This window comes from the organism of the source record quoted next (assembly GCF_019968985.1).
Source record: "MAG: Porospora cf. gigantea B chromosome Unknown PgB_NODE_169_length_31750_cov_117.216, whole genome shotgun sequence".
NCBI classification, from domain to species: Eukaryota; Apicomplexa; class Conoidasida; order Eugregarinorida; family Porosporidae; genus Porospora; species Porospora cf. gigantea B.
The window spans coordinates 16,559-31,750 of record NW_027178730.1 but is presented as its reverse complement, the minus strand read 5'-3'; the positions used below and the strand labels follow the sequence as shown (position 1 = coordinate 31,750).

Below are 15,192 nucleotides of genomic sequence, written 5' to 3'. Positions count from 1 at the left end.
TGTCCACATTCGCAATTGATTTTGCCGGCGCAAATACGTGTGCAGTGTGAATTTCCCAGTGTGTGCGCTTTGCCAGTGTACCGATTGAAAGCGATTGAGTGCCAACCGTGCCCTAAGTAACATTACCAACGTTTGTTGACGAGTGGCACCTTAGTAAAGGCAATGGTTCTGTGTGTGCACCACTGTATGTAACCCGAGATTACTCCAGTTCTAAGGCTGTATCTACCAAAACAACCGCGGCTGCAATAGGACACAGAGAGCTCCCTTCGAAAATGGAGCTCAAGATTCAGCTCGACTCTTTTCGACAGGTCGCTAACACAGGGCGTCACAGCCATGAAAGTTAACGTAAGAACAATGGGCGCCAACTCACAATGTCCGTCACCAACTGGAACAGTGAAAATCGGGAAAATCCGGTGATGGCCACAGTACGGAAGGACTTGACCAAGCGAGTGGAGCATTTACACGCGCAGAATATGCTGCTGTTTGATTTAGTTCCGCTGTCAAGATCCAAACCTCACATGGCCCGCCGGTTCGAGAAATTGTGGTCCGGTCGCAAAGGCGCAGGAATAGACGTTGACGGACCTCTCTTGAGGCCTTCCCTCATAGCAAGTGGTCTCCTGAAGTGCAAGGAGTTCCGGCGAGAGGAAGTTAAGAAAACAGTGGTCTTTAAGAGTGCCACCGTCAAGGACCGCACAATGGACCAAATGGCCCGCGCCTCCAAGAAGCATGAGCATGAACAACGGAAAATTCTGGAAGCCAAGAAACGCAGCAAGTCTAAGCGCCAGGCCAAGGAAGCCAACAGTAAGCTTCTCGCTGGCGACTCGTCTGATTCGGAATAGTTCTCGTGATTCGTTACCGTCCCGATTTACATGAGTGTCGTCTCAGTGCACTGCCAGCAACCAGCGGAGAAGCTTGCGGTAGTCTACAGGATCGTCATCTTGCTGGTTAGTCATCTGCAACAAGCGTGTCACATCGCGGTGATCGAGTTTGTCGCCTAGAACTGTCATCAAATGATACAGTTGAGCTTTAGAGACCAATCCAGTCTTCTTCGGGTCTATGTAAAAGAATGCCTCTTCTAGTCTTTCTGGTGTCTCATCATTGTAGGAAATGGTTGTCAACCATTGCTGAAATTGCTGAAACGTCACCATTCCAGCGCTTTCCACAGAAAGTCTGTCGAGATCCATTTGGTTCGGTGCACGATCTATACTCCAGCACAGCTTGGGAATGTGGTCGACGGGGCAGCGACCAGAGCTGTCCGCCGCCTTTCGAAAGCTCTTCTCCAAAGGGGAGGGCGGCCCCGGGATCTCTGCCTCAGCTTGTGAGGGGCCCTGACCACTGCCATCGAGGCCGCCCTGACCCCCGCCATCGAGGCCGCCACTGCCATCGAGGCGGCCACTGCCATTTAGGCCACCCTGACCTCTGCCATTTAGGCCACCCTGACCTCTGCCATCGAGGCCCCCCTGACCACTGCCATCCACGCTGCTATCGACACCGCCATCGTCACTGCTGTAGTCTCCGGCTGCATCGAGACACTCCTTAGTTTCCACCTGGCTGCCATGGGAAGTACTCCGGGCCGCCATGCTTCCGAGATTCGGATATAGCCAGCTTGCATCTAGGTATGAATACGTCGCTGCAGTACGAATCCAGGTGTTGCAACCAATTCGCCATGACTACAGATTACGATATGGCGATTTCGAATCTCAGATTGCAGGCGGAATTGAAGTTAACGAATGACAACATGTAGCGGTCAAATCGGCACAAAAGCCAAGAAGCACGCTTCGAATGGCTCTCCGGGACCGGTTGCTCGCACCAGACTACTAACCACAGTATCAAGACTGGCGAAGTCGCTGGACATGTTCCGCCTCTTCGTCAAACTCTCAAGGAAAGGTCTGATATCATCAGCGGAGGGTATTCCCTGTAACCGAAGCCGAGGCGAGTGGGGATAATGTAGGCCTTCATAGAACACAACTGCTCCAACAAGTGATGCGTCTGAAAACATAAGTTCAGGGAATGTAGCCAGCTTGAACGCCGCGACGGAAAGAAGCGCGCAGGCCCAGTCAACGATCCGCTTCAAGTCTAACGAAGGCACGTTGAAGGCCCGGCAGTATCTGCTAACGAAGTCTAGCGGACCCGTGCCTCCCTTATTCGCCAAATCCAAAGAGCGCAGTCTACAGACGTCTTTTGGCGTCACAGGAAATATATACGGAAGTTTGGGACAGGCGGCTGCCGGGCGTAGATCCGCTAGGGGCAGCTGAAAGTCTTCGTAGCATGTCGCTTGCAAGGCGAGCAGCGCAGCGATCCGGACCTTGTCTTGAAGTCGACCCCAAAGGACCTTGCTGCTCAGCACAAACCTGCCAACCACCTCCACAAACAAGTCCACCAACCGCAAAACACGAGCGGAGGGAAGGGACGCATACAGCTCCCAGTATTCCTGAACGGCACGTGCTCCGTAGCGGATCACAAGTTGCCGAGTGTGGGGATTCGACGCCGTCAAAGTCCACACAGACTCTGTAGATTGGTCTAGCTCCAGCAGAAAGCCCAGCTGCGTGAGTGGCTCGGGCAGTGACACCAATGAGCCATTGCGAGAATCGTGTATAGCCCGATCTACACCCCCATTCTGACCCCTTTTGCATCGCGATTGGGACTTCGATTTAATATCGCTGGGAGACCTTCTGGTTACTTTGACCACGGTCGTAAGGGGAAGCGGGGGAAGGCAATTCAATCTTCTCATTTGAGTTTTTATTTATGTGGGAAATGATTTCGATCAACGCTCGTTTGCTTCTTCTTGAGGTGGTGTATTCGTCATTTCAATGAGCCAAGGCCTCCACGAACGAAATCTGAGCGGCCTCAGCGATACAGTCAGTAGTATGCTGCAGGAGTCCAACGTTGCGTCCCAACTCTGGGCCAGCGCTATCCTCGTTCCAGCAGCCAACTTCTTCCTCAGCCGCCCTCCAGGCTTCCTGCTAATCCCCGCGTTGAGTACCACAGCCTGCTCTCTCAGGGTGAACCTCGCCTCTGTCGGCTCGCGTGTACTGATTCGGATACTAGGCAATCGTCAATGTGGGCTAGGACGCTACTGGAGACTCCTGCCCGTTGGAACTCTTGGGTGCTTGCTGGGTCAGGCTGTGCACACCTCTGGTGCTTTGTTGGCGGCAATTACTGCAACTGAGGCGCTGTATTGCGCCTTCTGGGCAGTGCGGTCTTGTGGGGGTTCCTCGGATCTTACACAGGTTTCAGCGCTGCCAAGGAGGACCTGAGTAGAGTCTCAGCGGCTCCCTTCACGTTGAGACCTGTGGCGCTCTCGTCGGAAACCTGTGATTCCGCTTCCATCAAGCCCAATGCGGCTCCTGCCCTGTTTCACGTCGCCGGCGAAACCAGTCACGCGCAGCTGTCTGCGTTCGTCCCTCCTGCTCCTTTCACCGAGTCTCGTGTGGTCATGTGAGCCGCTACACCCTCATGACCCAGCGATCGACGACACGAACGAGCTCCCTCCGCGTTCGACGGTTTGGCCGCCGCCGTGGCCCTCACGACCCTCGTGTGCGTGTGGCTGGTGTCAACGCTATCGCCCCTGTTTCTCCTGTTGCTGGGGGTGGCTATCGGTGTAAGTCAAGCCGCCCTACTGCAAGACCGAGTCCCCGGGCGGGAGATGCTGCTTGCGGGATGCGCGAGCTTTACGACAGGCCTGAGTATCGGTGCTTTCGGCTGCCCCTCTGCGGTGGTGTTGGCTCTGTTGGGAGTGGCGCCCCACTGTGAATTCAATCCGGACACTGCCGTTCTAACGCTCGCGTTGCTGCTGCTATCATGGCTGATGGCGCCAACCGCCAGTCCTTGGCTGCTAGCCGCTTTGGGTACAGCATGCTGTGCCGAGTGGGCGAGGCAACGCTTGGTGAGAACAGCCGGCCATTTCAATCAGACTACCGTTTGGTGCATTCGATTCCGGCTCCGTAAGGTGCCTGAAGCCTGGCTCAACGTGGTTGGACACGCCTTAGCTGGTGTCGTGGCAGTCGTTGCAATTAGGTCCACGACAGCCAAATAAGGAAGTAAGTTGATTTGTGATGCCTTCCCTTCCCAGCTCTCCGAAGCTCATTCTTGTCGAATTTCTAAAACCCTGTTTTTTTTGTCGATGAGTGTGAGCGTGTATACCTCTTTAGGCGATTTCGAGGTAGAACTCTACTGGGATCACGCTCCGAAAACGTGTCACAACTTCTACGAGCTGGCAAAGAAAGGCTACTATGATAACACCCCATTCCACCGAGTGAGCCTCCGATTCCTTTATAATCCAGATCGTCTCGGAATTCGTAGTTCAGGGAGGAGACCCCACAGGAACAGGACGTGGAGGCGCATCCGTTTACGGCGAGAGCTTCGACGACGAGATCCACCCCCACTTGCGGCACACTGGTGCCGGAATCCTCTCTATGGCCAACAGCGGCCCTAACACCAACACGTCTCAGTTTCTGATAACCCTAGGGCCCCAGCCAACGCTGGACAGCAAGCACACCATATTCGGACGTATTTCCAGCGGCCTGGCCACTGTAAAAAAGCTGAGTCAGGTGGAAACCGACTCGCTGGAGAGGCCTGTTTATCCAGTCAAGGTGCTGCGAATGTCAACTGCTAGCTCACAGCGCTAACCTTAGCAACGAATATAGCCGCCACCATGGTGAAGGTGACGCCACCCACCATCATGGCCGCGTAGCCACCAGGACCGTACACTTGTGGAGGGTCAGCGCGATCAAGTGCCAGGAAGATACCCCACAGCAGGGGCCCTATGGCACTGCCTATGAACCCAGATACGCCCCAGATGCCCAGCGCTTGCGCCGGGCGCAACTTGTCAGGCAAAGTCTCAATCGCAAGTGCGTAGTCCACCGAGAGGAAGCAGCCATTCCCGGCTCCGTAGAGTACGGAGACGGACAGAATCCACGCGAGCCGGTTCTGGTGTTTGGATCATTGGGAACCTACTGAGAAGAAGGGGGTCAATACGAAGGCCGCGTAAACGAGCGCCATGATGAAGCAGCTTGCGTAGATCGGCGGTTTCAGGGGCATGTGCTTGACTCGCTGCATCACCTGTCCAAAAAGGAAAGCGCAGATAGCTGCCGAGAACGTCGACGCCAATGCCACATACCCGACCTGTTCTTGCTGCGTGTGCTCGTTCAGAGTACCGACAATGTCTCGGAGGAAGTACTGGATGAATGCCTGCACCGAGACAGCCACGTAATACGCAGTTCTCCCACAGAAGACCCACAAGAAATCGTAGGAGTGGGATACATCAATTGTGTAGCACTCTTTCAAGTCCGCTAGATCGAAATCTGACCGTACGTACCGTGCAAAGCGCACAGGAAGAGGTAACCTGTCATCCGCTGAGGGGTTTGTGACAGAGACGACAGCGGGTTTGGCGTCTGTGAGCGCCTCCAGTTCCAGATCCCCTGAGTCCAAGTCGAAGTCGAAGAAAGCGCGACTGACCATCCGAATTCGTCGGTCGCTAGCGGACGTCGATGGGGTGGAAGGAGTCAGGGGAGTCGGAGCCCGGGCCAGCTGCTCAGCCACGAGTTCAGTTTGCCGGAGACAGAAGGCCATTATCACGACGAAGACGGGATATATGAAGTGGTAGTCAGACCCAGACGTGGCCAGAAGCAGCAAGAAGCCTGACGCAGACCCCAAGAGGCCTTGCGCAGCCACAATGGATGACGATTTCTGAGTCAAGTCGTCGTCCAACGAATCTGGTACCAATGCGCAGACGATGCTATACAGGACGTTCAAATTCAGCATAGCCGATAAGAGGAAGAAGTAGTAGAGGTACCGAAGGTAGAATATTGAGCAACCCCACATACAAAGACAGGACGCGCACGCTAGAGTCCCAGAAATCTGGAGGAAGGGCCTCCTCTTGTCCAGCACTGCGGGGCGTCTGCGTGGGACAAGAGGTTGGTACTCACATGAGAGAGTCTGAGAAGGCGCCGACAACAGGGCAGACCAGTTGGGAGAGCCCCACTATCACCAGTGAGAGGCCCAGAACGACCGATTGGGTCCTGGGGAAAAGCCGTGAGGCTTCTCGGGGCAGTATTATCAGGCCCCAAGAGCCACATAGGAGGCCGTACATGTAGTGGAAGCAGGTAAGCCTTACAACTGACACTGTAGACACCATTAGGTAACGATTTCCGCGGTTTTCGAGAATGAAGTGATTGGAGAACTGTGCAACAATATGATCTAACTCGACGCAAGCAACACAACTTCAGGCTTCGAGGTTCCCGTTAGCGAAATCCCAGTTGACCAGATTCCACCACGCAGCGACGTATTGAGGGCGAGAATTTTGATAATCCAAGTAGTACGCGTGCTCCCACACGTCGCACGTCAAGAGTGGAACAGCCTCCTTGAGGGGGTTGGCAGCGTTAGAGGTGGTTACGATGGACAGTCTGTCGTCGTTGACGACCAGCCAGGCCCAGCCAGAGCCGAATACTCCGCCGGCAGCCGCAGAGAACTTCGCTTTGAACTCCTCAAAAGATCCGAAGTCCCTACTAATCAACTCGGCCACTCGTCCATGAGGCAAGTTTTGCTCAGATTTGGGGTTCGGCTTGAGACTGGTCCAGTAGAAGTTATGGTTGTACACTTGGCCGGCTTGGTTGAACAGAACTCCGGTGGACTCCGCCATGATCTGCTTCAACGTTTTGCCGTCTTTGTTGTTATCGGTCAGCTCATTGAGCTTGTTCACGTAAGCTTGATGGTGCTTCCCGTGATGATACTCCAACGTTTTGGAGGAGATATGGGGTGCGAGAGCAGTCTTCTCGTAGGGCAGCGCGGTAAGAGTGAAAGTCATTAGAGAATATTTGTGAATATTTACTAAGGCTTACCCCACCCATAAAATGCCGTCCGAGTCACATCGGTCTTTTTCCTTTGTACCATCCTTAACTTTATAGATCACCTACTTTTTCTTGGCTGCCGCCACCAGACGCTTTCGCCGTTCATCGCGTTGCTTTCGGAGAAGGCGGCTCTTCGCTTTGTCCTTGGTCGACATCATCTGAGCGTTACGGCATCCTTTTCCGCCTTCCCAATGAGCGCTGAACTTGGCGACGAGCATCTTGTTGCACGAGCAGCACTGCTCATTGCTGCTCGCCTGTTCCTTCGAGCAGAATCCACACATAAGTCGAGAGGCGAAATCTGACTCGTGCTGCTCTGTGTCGTCATGACAGACATCGCAGGGGTAGACACGCCCACAACACGGAAATCGGTACCACTTGGTGGACTTTTTGTAGTGTTTGCAGACGCCATTGTTAGGCAGCGCAGTCCCCAATTTTATGGGCAGTACCTGCTTCTTGCGTTTCGACGCCAAGGGTTTACCCTGCGTTAGTTGCGCTGGCTGCCCTCCAACAACACCTCGTCCAAAACCGAACCGTAGAGACGAGTGGCACTGCGGACACTTCATAATCCGAGTCAGCCCCTGGCCAACGCTCTTGATACGTACAAACGCATCGCAAGTTCCACAAGTGACCTGGAAGTCCGACGGTAGGATGTCAATGACGGTGCATTGGATCGCTTGGAATCGGAGGACGACGGGACCCACGCCGAAAGCTGCGTGAGTGGCGACGCCTACACCCACCTAGTGAGGGAATGGCCTTAACCCCGGTTCGCAGGCCGCAGCGGATGCAGTCGACTAACGCCCCGTTGGGTTCCACAACTCCCTGTTTGACGGGGAATCCCACTCTGAAGTCGGGCCTCTTGTGACACCGTTGGCAGGAGATTTCCAGGCTGACCGCTACGAGTTGAAACAGGTTCACGCCAACGCTCGTGACCTCTTCCAGAGTAAGGGTTTGATCGGTGGAGCTGGGTGCTAGGTCGGCCGGAGGGACCTCAAACCCAGTCTCCTCGTCGTTGATCTCGAAGTCAATCGCGTTGTCACAGCTCGAATTCAACGTGTCCTCCTTCTCGTCAGGCGCTGGCGCTACAGCCTTTCTGGAGGCTACCGCCTGTTTGTGTAGCTGCTGAAATCGAGCGATACACTGCTTGGCGTTCTTGGTCTTCACCATCTGAGCTATTAATTTCCACTTCTGCTTGGGCTCCTTCACGTGCTTAGAGTACACGAGCGCGTCTTCCAGGGCCTTCTGGTCCTCAGAGGTCCACTCAGCACGTCTGAGTGCTTGCGTGTAGCAACGCAGTATCGTCGCAAAGTGCATGTCGACAGCGCGGACTCCAGAGACGGCCCAAAACAGCTGTGAGGGTCGCAGCTGTCCGCGGAACGCGTGAACTCTAGTGGTTTCCTCTGCCAAGGCTGTTACCTCAGTAGAAAATATCCTCTGGCAAGCCTCCGCGATGAAGTCGTCTACTTCGTGTTTGTTGATAATATTGAGCCTCGGTACCTCTACCGCCGTGGCTGCACTGGGATAGGAAGCTGGGAAAGCCAGCAGACACACGAGGCCTGCAGGAAAACACTCAGCGACTCGTTCTTGAATGTCAGGGTCCGACGGTTTCATAACGAAGCCGATGACATGGCTGGACCGTGTAGGTATGTAGGGCCTTAAAGCGAGATCAATGTCTTGGTCGGAAGCAGCAGCGGAGGACTCGTCAGAGTCGACATCTGGTTTCGAACTAGAGGCTAAAGGTGTGTCAAAGTGCACAACGGAAGCAGCAGCGGATTCGTGACTACCATGTACCTCGGAGGTCTCCAGCGAGCAGCCCTCATCATCAGAGTACTCATGAGCGACGGATGCCGACTCACTATTCACAGGACCTTCCGAGCAGCCCTCATCATCAGAGTACTCATGAGGTTCCGAGCAGCCCTCATCAACGAAGGAAGACGACTCACTATTCACAGGACCTTCTGAGCCCTCGTCGGACTCTGGCTCGGGTCGAAGGACTACGCAATCCGCGTATAGCTTTGCGAACTTGGCCACTTCAGTGTCCGTAGTAAAGTTATTCAGCTCCAGTAGCTCATTGAGGGGTACGTCGGCCGTCACAGTTGGATTGTACGACGCTCGAGCGCCTTGGATACCGAATTGGCGGAGAGTGGCCTGCGGTTTGGCGCGTCTCCGCTTTTTCTTCCGTGGAGGCGGCGGTTGTGGAGTCTCAACTGGCAAGGCAGGCGCCTTCTTCTTCCGGTTCCTTTGTCGCTTCTTTTTCGGGACTGACGCCTGGGCGTCAGTCGTACATACGTCCACGGCAATGGGGGCTGATTCTTTGCAGGCGTCAGGTGTCTTCACCCCAACCGTTTTGCGTTTTCTGCGAGCCTTTTTCGGCGTTACTGTCGTCTCAGCTTGACAGTCGGTTCGCTTTGAATCACTCTTAATTGCATTCCCTGGTTTCCGGTTCCTCGGCCGTCGCTTCCTTGGGCCCTTCAGGGGGAGTGACGACTTTCCCCCCTCGGGAAGCTCACTGGTGTCCTTCTGTGACGGAGCGCCTAGAATCTTACCTGTGGTGACGACATAATTCAATTATATCTGCAGTTCAACAAGAGAAAATGTTGAGCTGTAAAGGTTCGAAGTCACATTTCATGGCTTTATCACACTTCCACGCAGGCTTCAGAGGCTCGAAGGACCTTCAGAAAAAAAATCGCCACAGGCTTCAAGTGTACAGATAATCGCTTGGCTGAAGATTCCAAAAAAACGACAAGTGAAGGGTTAACTGCTCAGCAAACTTGCAATGTACGAGAGACGTGTGTGACTGATAAGGATAGGCTATATGGTGCCACGTCTTCGGATAATTGTCCTACTGCCACGCTGAATCTGAAAGTCCAGATACCCAAAGAACAACAGAGACTGACATTAAATTGTTGTATTGTTACGTCATGGTTGCTAGTTTCGGGCAGCGAGCCTTGCCATTGTACTCGAAGCTGCTGAACAACATACCTAAGAAGTTCACTTGCCTTCGAGGCAACCTCAAGACAGCGGTGGATGCTCTGACGCTCGTCATGGATGCCGCACAGACCGCTGACGTCGGCCTCGTGGTTCCGGTTTGCCAGAGCCTCATCCAAGGTGGGCGCCTCAGGCCCCTCGAACTCAGCCCCAGCTCCGAAGGTGACAAGCTTGTGTATGGAGATCATGGAGGAGATACTGCAATGTCCGCCTATCCATAGTCTGGAGGTCGACCGCGACACCTGGGAGTCGGCTCATCCCAAGGGATCTGTGGTAAAGACGCAGTCGTCACCCTGGCGTCCAGAGGAAGGAGACTATTCCTCCATCGAGAAGCTGACCCGGGCCTACGCGGGCTGGGATTTGCCTTCAGTGTTGGTCGAGAAGCTGGTTTGCCCAAGGCCCTCTTCAGTGAAGGAGCTGCTGCTGTCGCTCATTGTAGTGATCGGTTCTGAGTGTGTCGATTTGCCGTTGTTACGACGAGTATGCATCACGGCACATGCGTATTTTTTCCACATGGATAGCGTAACGGGTGTCGGGTTGCTGAGCGTATTGGATTTTCTATTGAGAACGGCATCGGAGACAAGAGACTCCAATGTGACGGCCTTTTTGACGCAGCAGATGAACTCGACTCTTTGCGTTCTTTTTCCTCTGGTGTCCTTGACCAAGCAGGTTGCGTCATCAGATTCGGTGGCGCTTGAGGTTAGTACTGCGGTTAGCGGCATGATGAACGCCACAGACGACATCGTCGGCGTTGATTTGAAGAAGCTGCGAAAGCAGGTAACCGAGGCTTTGCGACGCTCTAATCCTACCACCCGCAGAGGTGAGCTCCTTAAATCGCCATCCACCAGCTGGCGAGAGAAACGCGTCACGACTTTCAAGGCGGTCGTCAGCGAGGAAGCCCCCGCGAAGAGGAGCAGCGGAAGAATCAAAGGTGCGGGGTGCCTACGCCCTGAACTCCTCAGGTTGGCGGTGGAGATGGCGGTTGTTATCTGCAAAAACGGCTGCCTCCCGAAGCAGGAAACTCAGATCGCGGGGCCCAAGGTCCATATGCTGGCGCTGGAACTCCTTTGGACTGTCTTGCACTCCTATCAGTGCCTGTGAGTGCGTCAGAAGGCACTCATTCAGACATGACCCCGAGCTGGTTGAATTCGCCGAGACCCATTTGATTCCAGTACTGCTCAGTCAGTTTGCAGATCAGAGTTCTCGAGTCCATTCTCTGGCCTTCCTCATTTTCGAGGAGACTTGTTCTCAACTTAAGGTGGGAGGGGAACGTCGACGACGACGCAGCGCTGCAAACCCGAAATAGTAGGTCGCCTGTGTCAGGAATTCCTGCTGCCGTTGCTGGATTCGCCCGTGTCGCCTTTCGCACAAAAAAGGGCTACGCTTGACATTCTGGAGAACATATTCTTTCGGGATCCGCGTTTGATCCATGACGTCTACGAACTGCACGACGTTAGTCTGGGTAGGCCTGCAACAGGCTATCGCCTCGTGGACACCGTCGCCAAGATGGCACAGGGAAGGCTGGACAACCACCTCCTCGGATGCTCAACCAACCAGGTGGTCGAGTTGCGGAGGAAGGCCCTCGAGGTCGTAACGCTGCTGGTGCTGTGAGTCAAGGGCGGCGAGCACACCCAGCTCGTTTTCCCTGTGGGCAGACGCCGTTTCCCGGCTAGGGACGCCGAGCGTCGCCTGTACGGCGGTGAGGAGCCGCGGGACCCACATATGCAGCTACGTTCGCGTCGACGGACGAAGATTAACTACGACCAGTGCCTTGCCGTTTTCGAGTCCAACCCCAAGAAAGGGGTGGAGACTTTAATTGCCCGAGGGTACCTGAAGGAAGATCCAGCTTGCGTGGCACGCTTTCTACGGTGCCGAGGACTTCCCAAAGGAGCGGTAGGGGGATATCTGGGTGAGCACTCTGAGTTCTGCCAAAGCGTCATGCGAATTTATATCTCTGAGCTACACTTTGAGGGCATGCCTATCAATGAAGCTGTGAGATCTTTGTTACTACATTTCCGATTGCCTGCTGAGGCCCAGAAAATAGAGCGAATCGTTGAGCAGTTCGCAACTTGCTATTTCGAGGGGAGACCAGAGGACAGTCCTATCCTCACTAGCGACTGCGCTTTCGTCTTGACGTTCTCGCTTATCATGCTGCATACCGACGCTCACTCCCGTGAGATACGACCCGAATCTAAAATGACCAAAGAGCAATTCATTCGCAACAACGCTGGCATCAACGGATCCGAGGACCTTCCCCGAGAGTACCTCTCGGTCCTCTACGACCTGATCACCGCGGAAGAGTGGGTGATGGAAGAAGATGCTACGCGAAGGCAGCGAGCAGACGTTGCCGTCGAAGCGTCGACGTCGCTGGCGGTGGCACTGGGGTTCTCGCAGTCGACGATCGGGCGTCGACGCCAGGAAGTATTCTTGCGGGAGACACAGCAGTGGATTGAAGCCTTCGGAAACCAATCCGACTCGGGTTTGACGTCTGAGGAGGACGGCCAGCTGTTGAGTCGAGATCTTCATGTCGACGATCTTGTGGCTCGTTTCGAAGTGGTGATATCAGAGCTGCTCTGGAGTGTCCTCCCTACCCACGCCTATGTTCTGGAAACCTCCACCTGTGACACCGAGGAGGTGTTGGGCGTGCTGGGTCTTCGTCATGTCACACATATCGCGTGTCATTACCGGATATCGGAACTCTGTGGGGCTGTAGTGGCAGCGCTTACGAAGACTGCAGGTCTACATGTGCAGTCAGTGACCAAGATTCACATGGGGACAAAGGAGATCCGGGCCACCATTGCAGTACTCGATTGTATCAGAAAGGACTTTGCTGGTATAGGGCCTCATTGGTTTGCAGTGCTGTATTCAGCCTCTGAGGTCGAGCGATTGTTAGCTGCAGCACGTTATTACGACAAGAATCCGAGTAACCTCTACACTGTGGAAAGCGACTCGTCTCCTGAGTCGGCCGTGAGGACGCCGTTGGAATCCGCAGCAGGCCACTGCCAGGGAGACGCTCTTGTGAGGCCTCGGACCCCAAAACACAGAACGGGATAGTCCTAGCACAGTTTCTGGAGAAGGACGCTGTCGACTTTCGATCGTTTCCCTTGACCAAGCTGAGCAAGGCGAGCTGCCGGCACTTCTTCCTCGCGTTCAAGAAGGTGGCGGAGTTGCATCTGGCTCGCGACCCTCCTCATGTCTGGCCTCTTATCTGTCTTCTGGAAGGATCGAAGACCCTGTCAGCCACCCAGTCGGAGTTCTTCACCTCCAGCCTCTTTCCGATCCTGGATGACTTGATTCGAAGTGTCGCGGTAGCGGAGATGAGCGGATTCTGGGCCGTGGAGGCCTGGCGTGACCTGGTGTGCAGCCTGCTGAGGCACCAGTCCGCTCCCGACGTCAGCGACGCCTTCCTGTGCTTCAACTTCCTAGTAAATAGCAGCTCTGTGAGCTTCGAACACTCTTGTTTGAGTGTGAAATACTTCGTCGCCGTCATTCAAACCCATTGGAATGTTTTACAGTGTCGCCTCCCGATGGTTCTAAGATCTTTGGACGCTTCAATGAGCGGACTCGAAAAGGAGGTCATGCGAAGCCCCGATTACATATTGGCTCGGAACTACTGGGTAAACGTCCTAACCGCTACTGGCTTCGTAATTCGTCACAATGAGGACTGCGCTGCATGGACGGAATTGGTTCCATTGCTGGGCAGAATAGCGTCAGTGTCGCCTTGGATGGTGAAGAGCACGGAGGACGTGGAGAGCCTGAGATCCGATACTCGTTGCCCTCTGATGGCCATAGCCACTCTGACCGCCATCGCCACGCCACATGTGGACCCTCCTAGGTTGACGACAGATGCCATTCTAACCACGCAGGATGAGCAAGAATTAGCTGGGGTTCGACTGCTGCGTTGGCCACGACACCCTCATATGGTACGTGACGTGTGTAATCAGCTGGCGCTGGTGGGACTGCTGGAGGGCATCTCAATACCCATACACTCCGCGGCCCTGAGCAGTTTGTCCATCGTAGTCCAAAGCAACCTCGGCCTGATAACGGATGACATGTGGACTGAGTTACTCTCAGGGACTCACGGCTTCGGCGCTCTAGTAACACGAGTGGTGGAGTTGGCGGATTCCGTTCCAGCTCGGACTCCGGCACGGGACTGCCCTCTGGACCCGCACGTGGATTCCTGGGAAGACGCGCTGACGCGTTTAGGGCCGCTGCACCTACTGGAGACCTGGCTGCAGGCCTGGACCTTCTTTACCTGCGACGAGGTTAAGGCGGGCAGAGGTTATCGTTCCGTGGAGGTTCTCACGCTGACGGCGGCTCTGGTGGTACCGGCCGCCCTTCGTGGAGGCTACTCTCACCAGGTGTCCGACTTCATTCTCCGCCGCATTCTGGAGGCGTTGCGTTGTGTAAGGCCTGATGGCAACAGTCATTCAGCTCCTGGTTGTCTCTTCTGATCACGGGCTATGTGAGGACCAGTGGGGTCTGGTGCGTACCTGCTTAGAAGAGGTGTACAGTCAGCTGCGTCCAATAGAGCTCTACAGGGCACGGAAGGAGATATCTGTGGTAGAGTTTCGGGAATCCATGGTGCTGGTCCAGTCATCCATGCTGCTTGAGCTGATGGAGATTCTGCATGTGTTTCTGACCTCCCTAAAGGCCAAGACCGTGCCCCCGGTGGACGTCTTGTGTGCTGTGACGTACCTGTCCTACCACTGTTTCGTGGACACCTTCGCCTTTGACGCAGACGTCGAAGGGCGGCAACGCCTCAAGCAGATGGGCTTCTTTCGCGACGTTCGATCCGTTCCAGGGCTCATGAAACATGAGCGGCTATGTCTCAAACTTTACGGAGCAGCTATGAGGCATCACGTTTCGTTGTTCCCACGCGGTTCGCCGTCGCAAACGACCATCATTCTGCTGTTTGTGGATTTTTTTGGGGCGGTTGCGGATAATCTATTGGCGCTTGAGGCTGTTCACCCACACGAGAAGGATTCGGCTCAGTTGGCGATGCATGTGGCAACGATCCGGGACGACATTCTGGGAGACTGTATGCTTTCCGTTATCTCGGATGACAAGTGAGGTCGCAGGTTGTGCACAATCCAGCCTTCCTCACTTTGCGTTCGACCTCTACTGCGTTCTGACAAGATTGGTAAAGTCAACGAACTCAGCTGTATGCGCTAAGGTGCAAGAGGTACTGGTTACGCGTTTTGGGCCTATGATCAAGCAACTTACCCTATCTCGAGATGGTCAACAGGCAGAGCAGGAGTGCTCCTATGACAAGTCGAGCAGGCCGCTGATGACTGTTCCAGAGGATGCCTCGAAACTGCCCAACTAACAAGTCGACGCATTAGAGGACACAGCAGCG

General features: G+C 54.6%; 8 protein-coding genes across 16 annotated transcripts; 3 read left to right on the top strand and 5 right to left on the bottom strand.

Moving 5' to 3' along the window:
- Nucleotides 1-371: 371 nt before the first annotated feature.
- Nucleotides 372-839, top strand: KVP17_001404 (uncharacterized protein; the record flags this gene model as incomplete). 2 transcript variants are annotated; one of them, XM_068516778.1, is made up of 1 exon in its annotated part: nt 372-839. In XM_068516778.1, one exon carries the CDS (start codon nt 372-374, stop codon nt 837-839), a length of 468 nt encoding a protein of 155 aa, XP_068377896.1. The 2 variants fall into 2 exon arrangements, with proteins under 2 accessions (XP_068377896.1, XP_068377895.1); XM_068516777.1 differs by having other exon boundaries at nt 417-839.
- Nucleotides 840-881: 42 nt separating this feature from the next.
- Nucleotides 882-1,668, bottom strand: KVP17_001398 (uncharacterized protein; the record flags this gene model as incomplete). 2 transcript variants are annotated; one of them, XM_068516767.1, is made up of 2 exons in its annotated part: nt 882-1,519; nt 1,548-1,668. In XM_068516767.1, the coding sequence occupies 2 exons, from the start codon at nt 1,666-1,668 to the stop codon at nt 882-884; spliced, it is 759 nt and encodes a 252-aa protein (XP_068377885.1). The 2 variants fall into 2 exon arrangements, with proteins under 2 accessions (XP_068377885.1, XP_068377886.1); XM_068516768.1 differs by having other exon boundaries at nt 882-1,580.
- A 79-nt stretch (nt 1,669-1,747) lies between these two features.
- On the bottom strand, nt 1,748-2,731 carry KVP17_001402 (uncharacterized protein; the record flags this gene model as incomplete). The annotated part of the gene is made up of 1 exon (XM_068516775.1): nt 1,748-2,731. The coding sequence occupies one exon, from the start codon at nt 2,729-2,731 to the stop codon at nt 1,748-1,750; it is 984 nt and encodes a 327-aa protein (XP_068377893.1).
- Nucleotides 2,732-2,810: 79 nt separating this feature from the next.
- Nucleotides 2,811-4,036, top strand: KVP17_001408 (uncharacterized protein; the record flags this gene model as incomplete). Of its 2 annotated transcripts, XM_068516784.1 has the most annotated exons (4): nt 2,811-3,204; nt 3,231-3,438; nt 3,466-3,886; nt 3,914-4,036. In XM_068516784.1, 4 exons carry the CDS (start codon nt 2,811-2,813, stop codon nt 4,034-4,036), a joined length of 1,146 nt encoding a protein of 381 aa, XP_068377902.1. The 2 variants fall into 2 exon arrangements, with proteins under 2 accessions (XP_068377902.1, XP_068377903.1); XM_068516785.1 differs by lacking the exons at nt 2,811-3,204; nt 3,231-3,438 and having other exon boundaries at nt 3,647-4,036.
- A 575-nt stretch (nt 4,037-4,611) lies between these two features.
- Nucleotides 4,612-6,136, bottom strand: KVP17_001409 (uncharacterized protein; the record flags this gene model as incomplete). 2 transcript variants are annotated; one of them, XM_068516786.1, is made up of 3 exons in its annotated part: nt 4,612-4,929; nt 4,957-5,899; nt 5,928-6,136. In XM_068516786.1, the coding sequence occupies 3 exons, from the start codon at nt 6,134-6,136 to the stop codon at nt 4,612-4,614; spliced, it is 1,470 nt and encodes a 489-aa protein (XP_068377904.1). The 2 variants fall into 2 exon arrangements, with proteins under 2 accessions (XP_068377904.1, XP_068377905.1); XM_068516787.1 differs by lacking the exon at nt 5,928-6,136 and having other exon boundaries at nt 4,957-5,823.
- An 87-nt stretch (nt 6,137-6,223) lies between these two features.
- On the bottom strand, nt 6,224-6,805 carry KVP17_001400 (uncharacterized protein; the record flags this gene model as incomplete). Its single annotated transcript, XM_068516771.1, has 1 exon — nt 6,224-6,805. The coding sequence occupies one exon, from the start codon at nt 6,803-6,805 to the stop codon at nt 6,224-6,226; it is 582 nt and encodes a 193-aa protein (XP_068377889.1).
- Nucleotides 6,806-6,910: 105 nt separating this feature from the next.
- Nucleotides 6,911-9,406, bottom strand: KVP17_001394 (uncharacterized protein; the record flags this gene model as incomplete). Of its 3 annotated transcripts, XM_068516759.1 has the most annotated exons (3): nt 6,911-7,557; nt 7,586-9,365; nt 9,392-9,406. In XM_068516759.1, the coding sequence occupies 3 exons, from the start codon at nt 9,404-9,406 to the stop codon at nt 6,911-6,913; spliced, it is 2,442 nt and encodes an 813-aa protein (XP_068377877.1).
- Nucleotides 9,407-9,766: 360 nt separating this feature from the next.
- On the top strand, nt 9,767-15,162 carry KVP17_001401 (uncharacterized protein; the record flags this gene model as incomplete). Of its 3 annotated transcripts, XM_068516774.1 has the most annotated exons (9): nt 9,767-9,953; nt 9,982-10,930; nt 10,959-11,091; nt 11,121-11,440; nt 11,469-11,532; nt 11,562-12,851; nt 12,878-14,239; nt 14,268-14,902; nt 14,931-15,162. In XM_068516774.1, 9 exons carry the CDS (start codon nt 9,767-9,769, stop codon nt 15,160-15,162), a joined length of 5,172 nt encoding a protein of 1,723 aa, XP_068377892.1.
- Between the last annotated feature and the right edge of the window lie 30 nt (nt 15,163-15,192).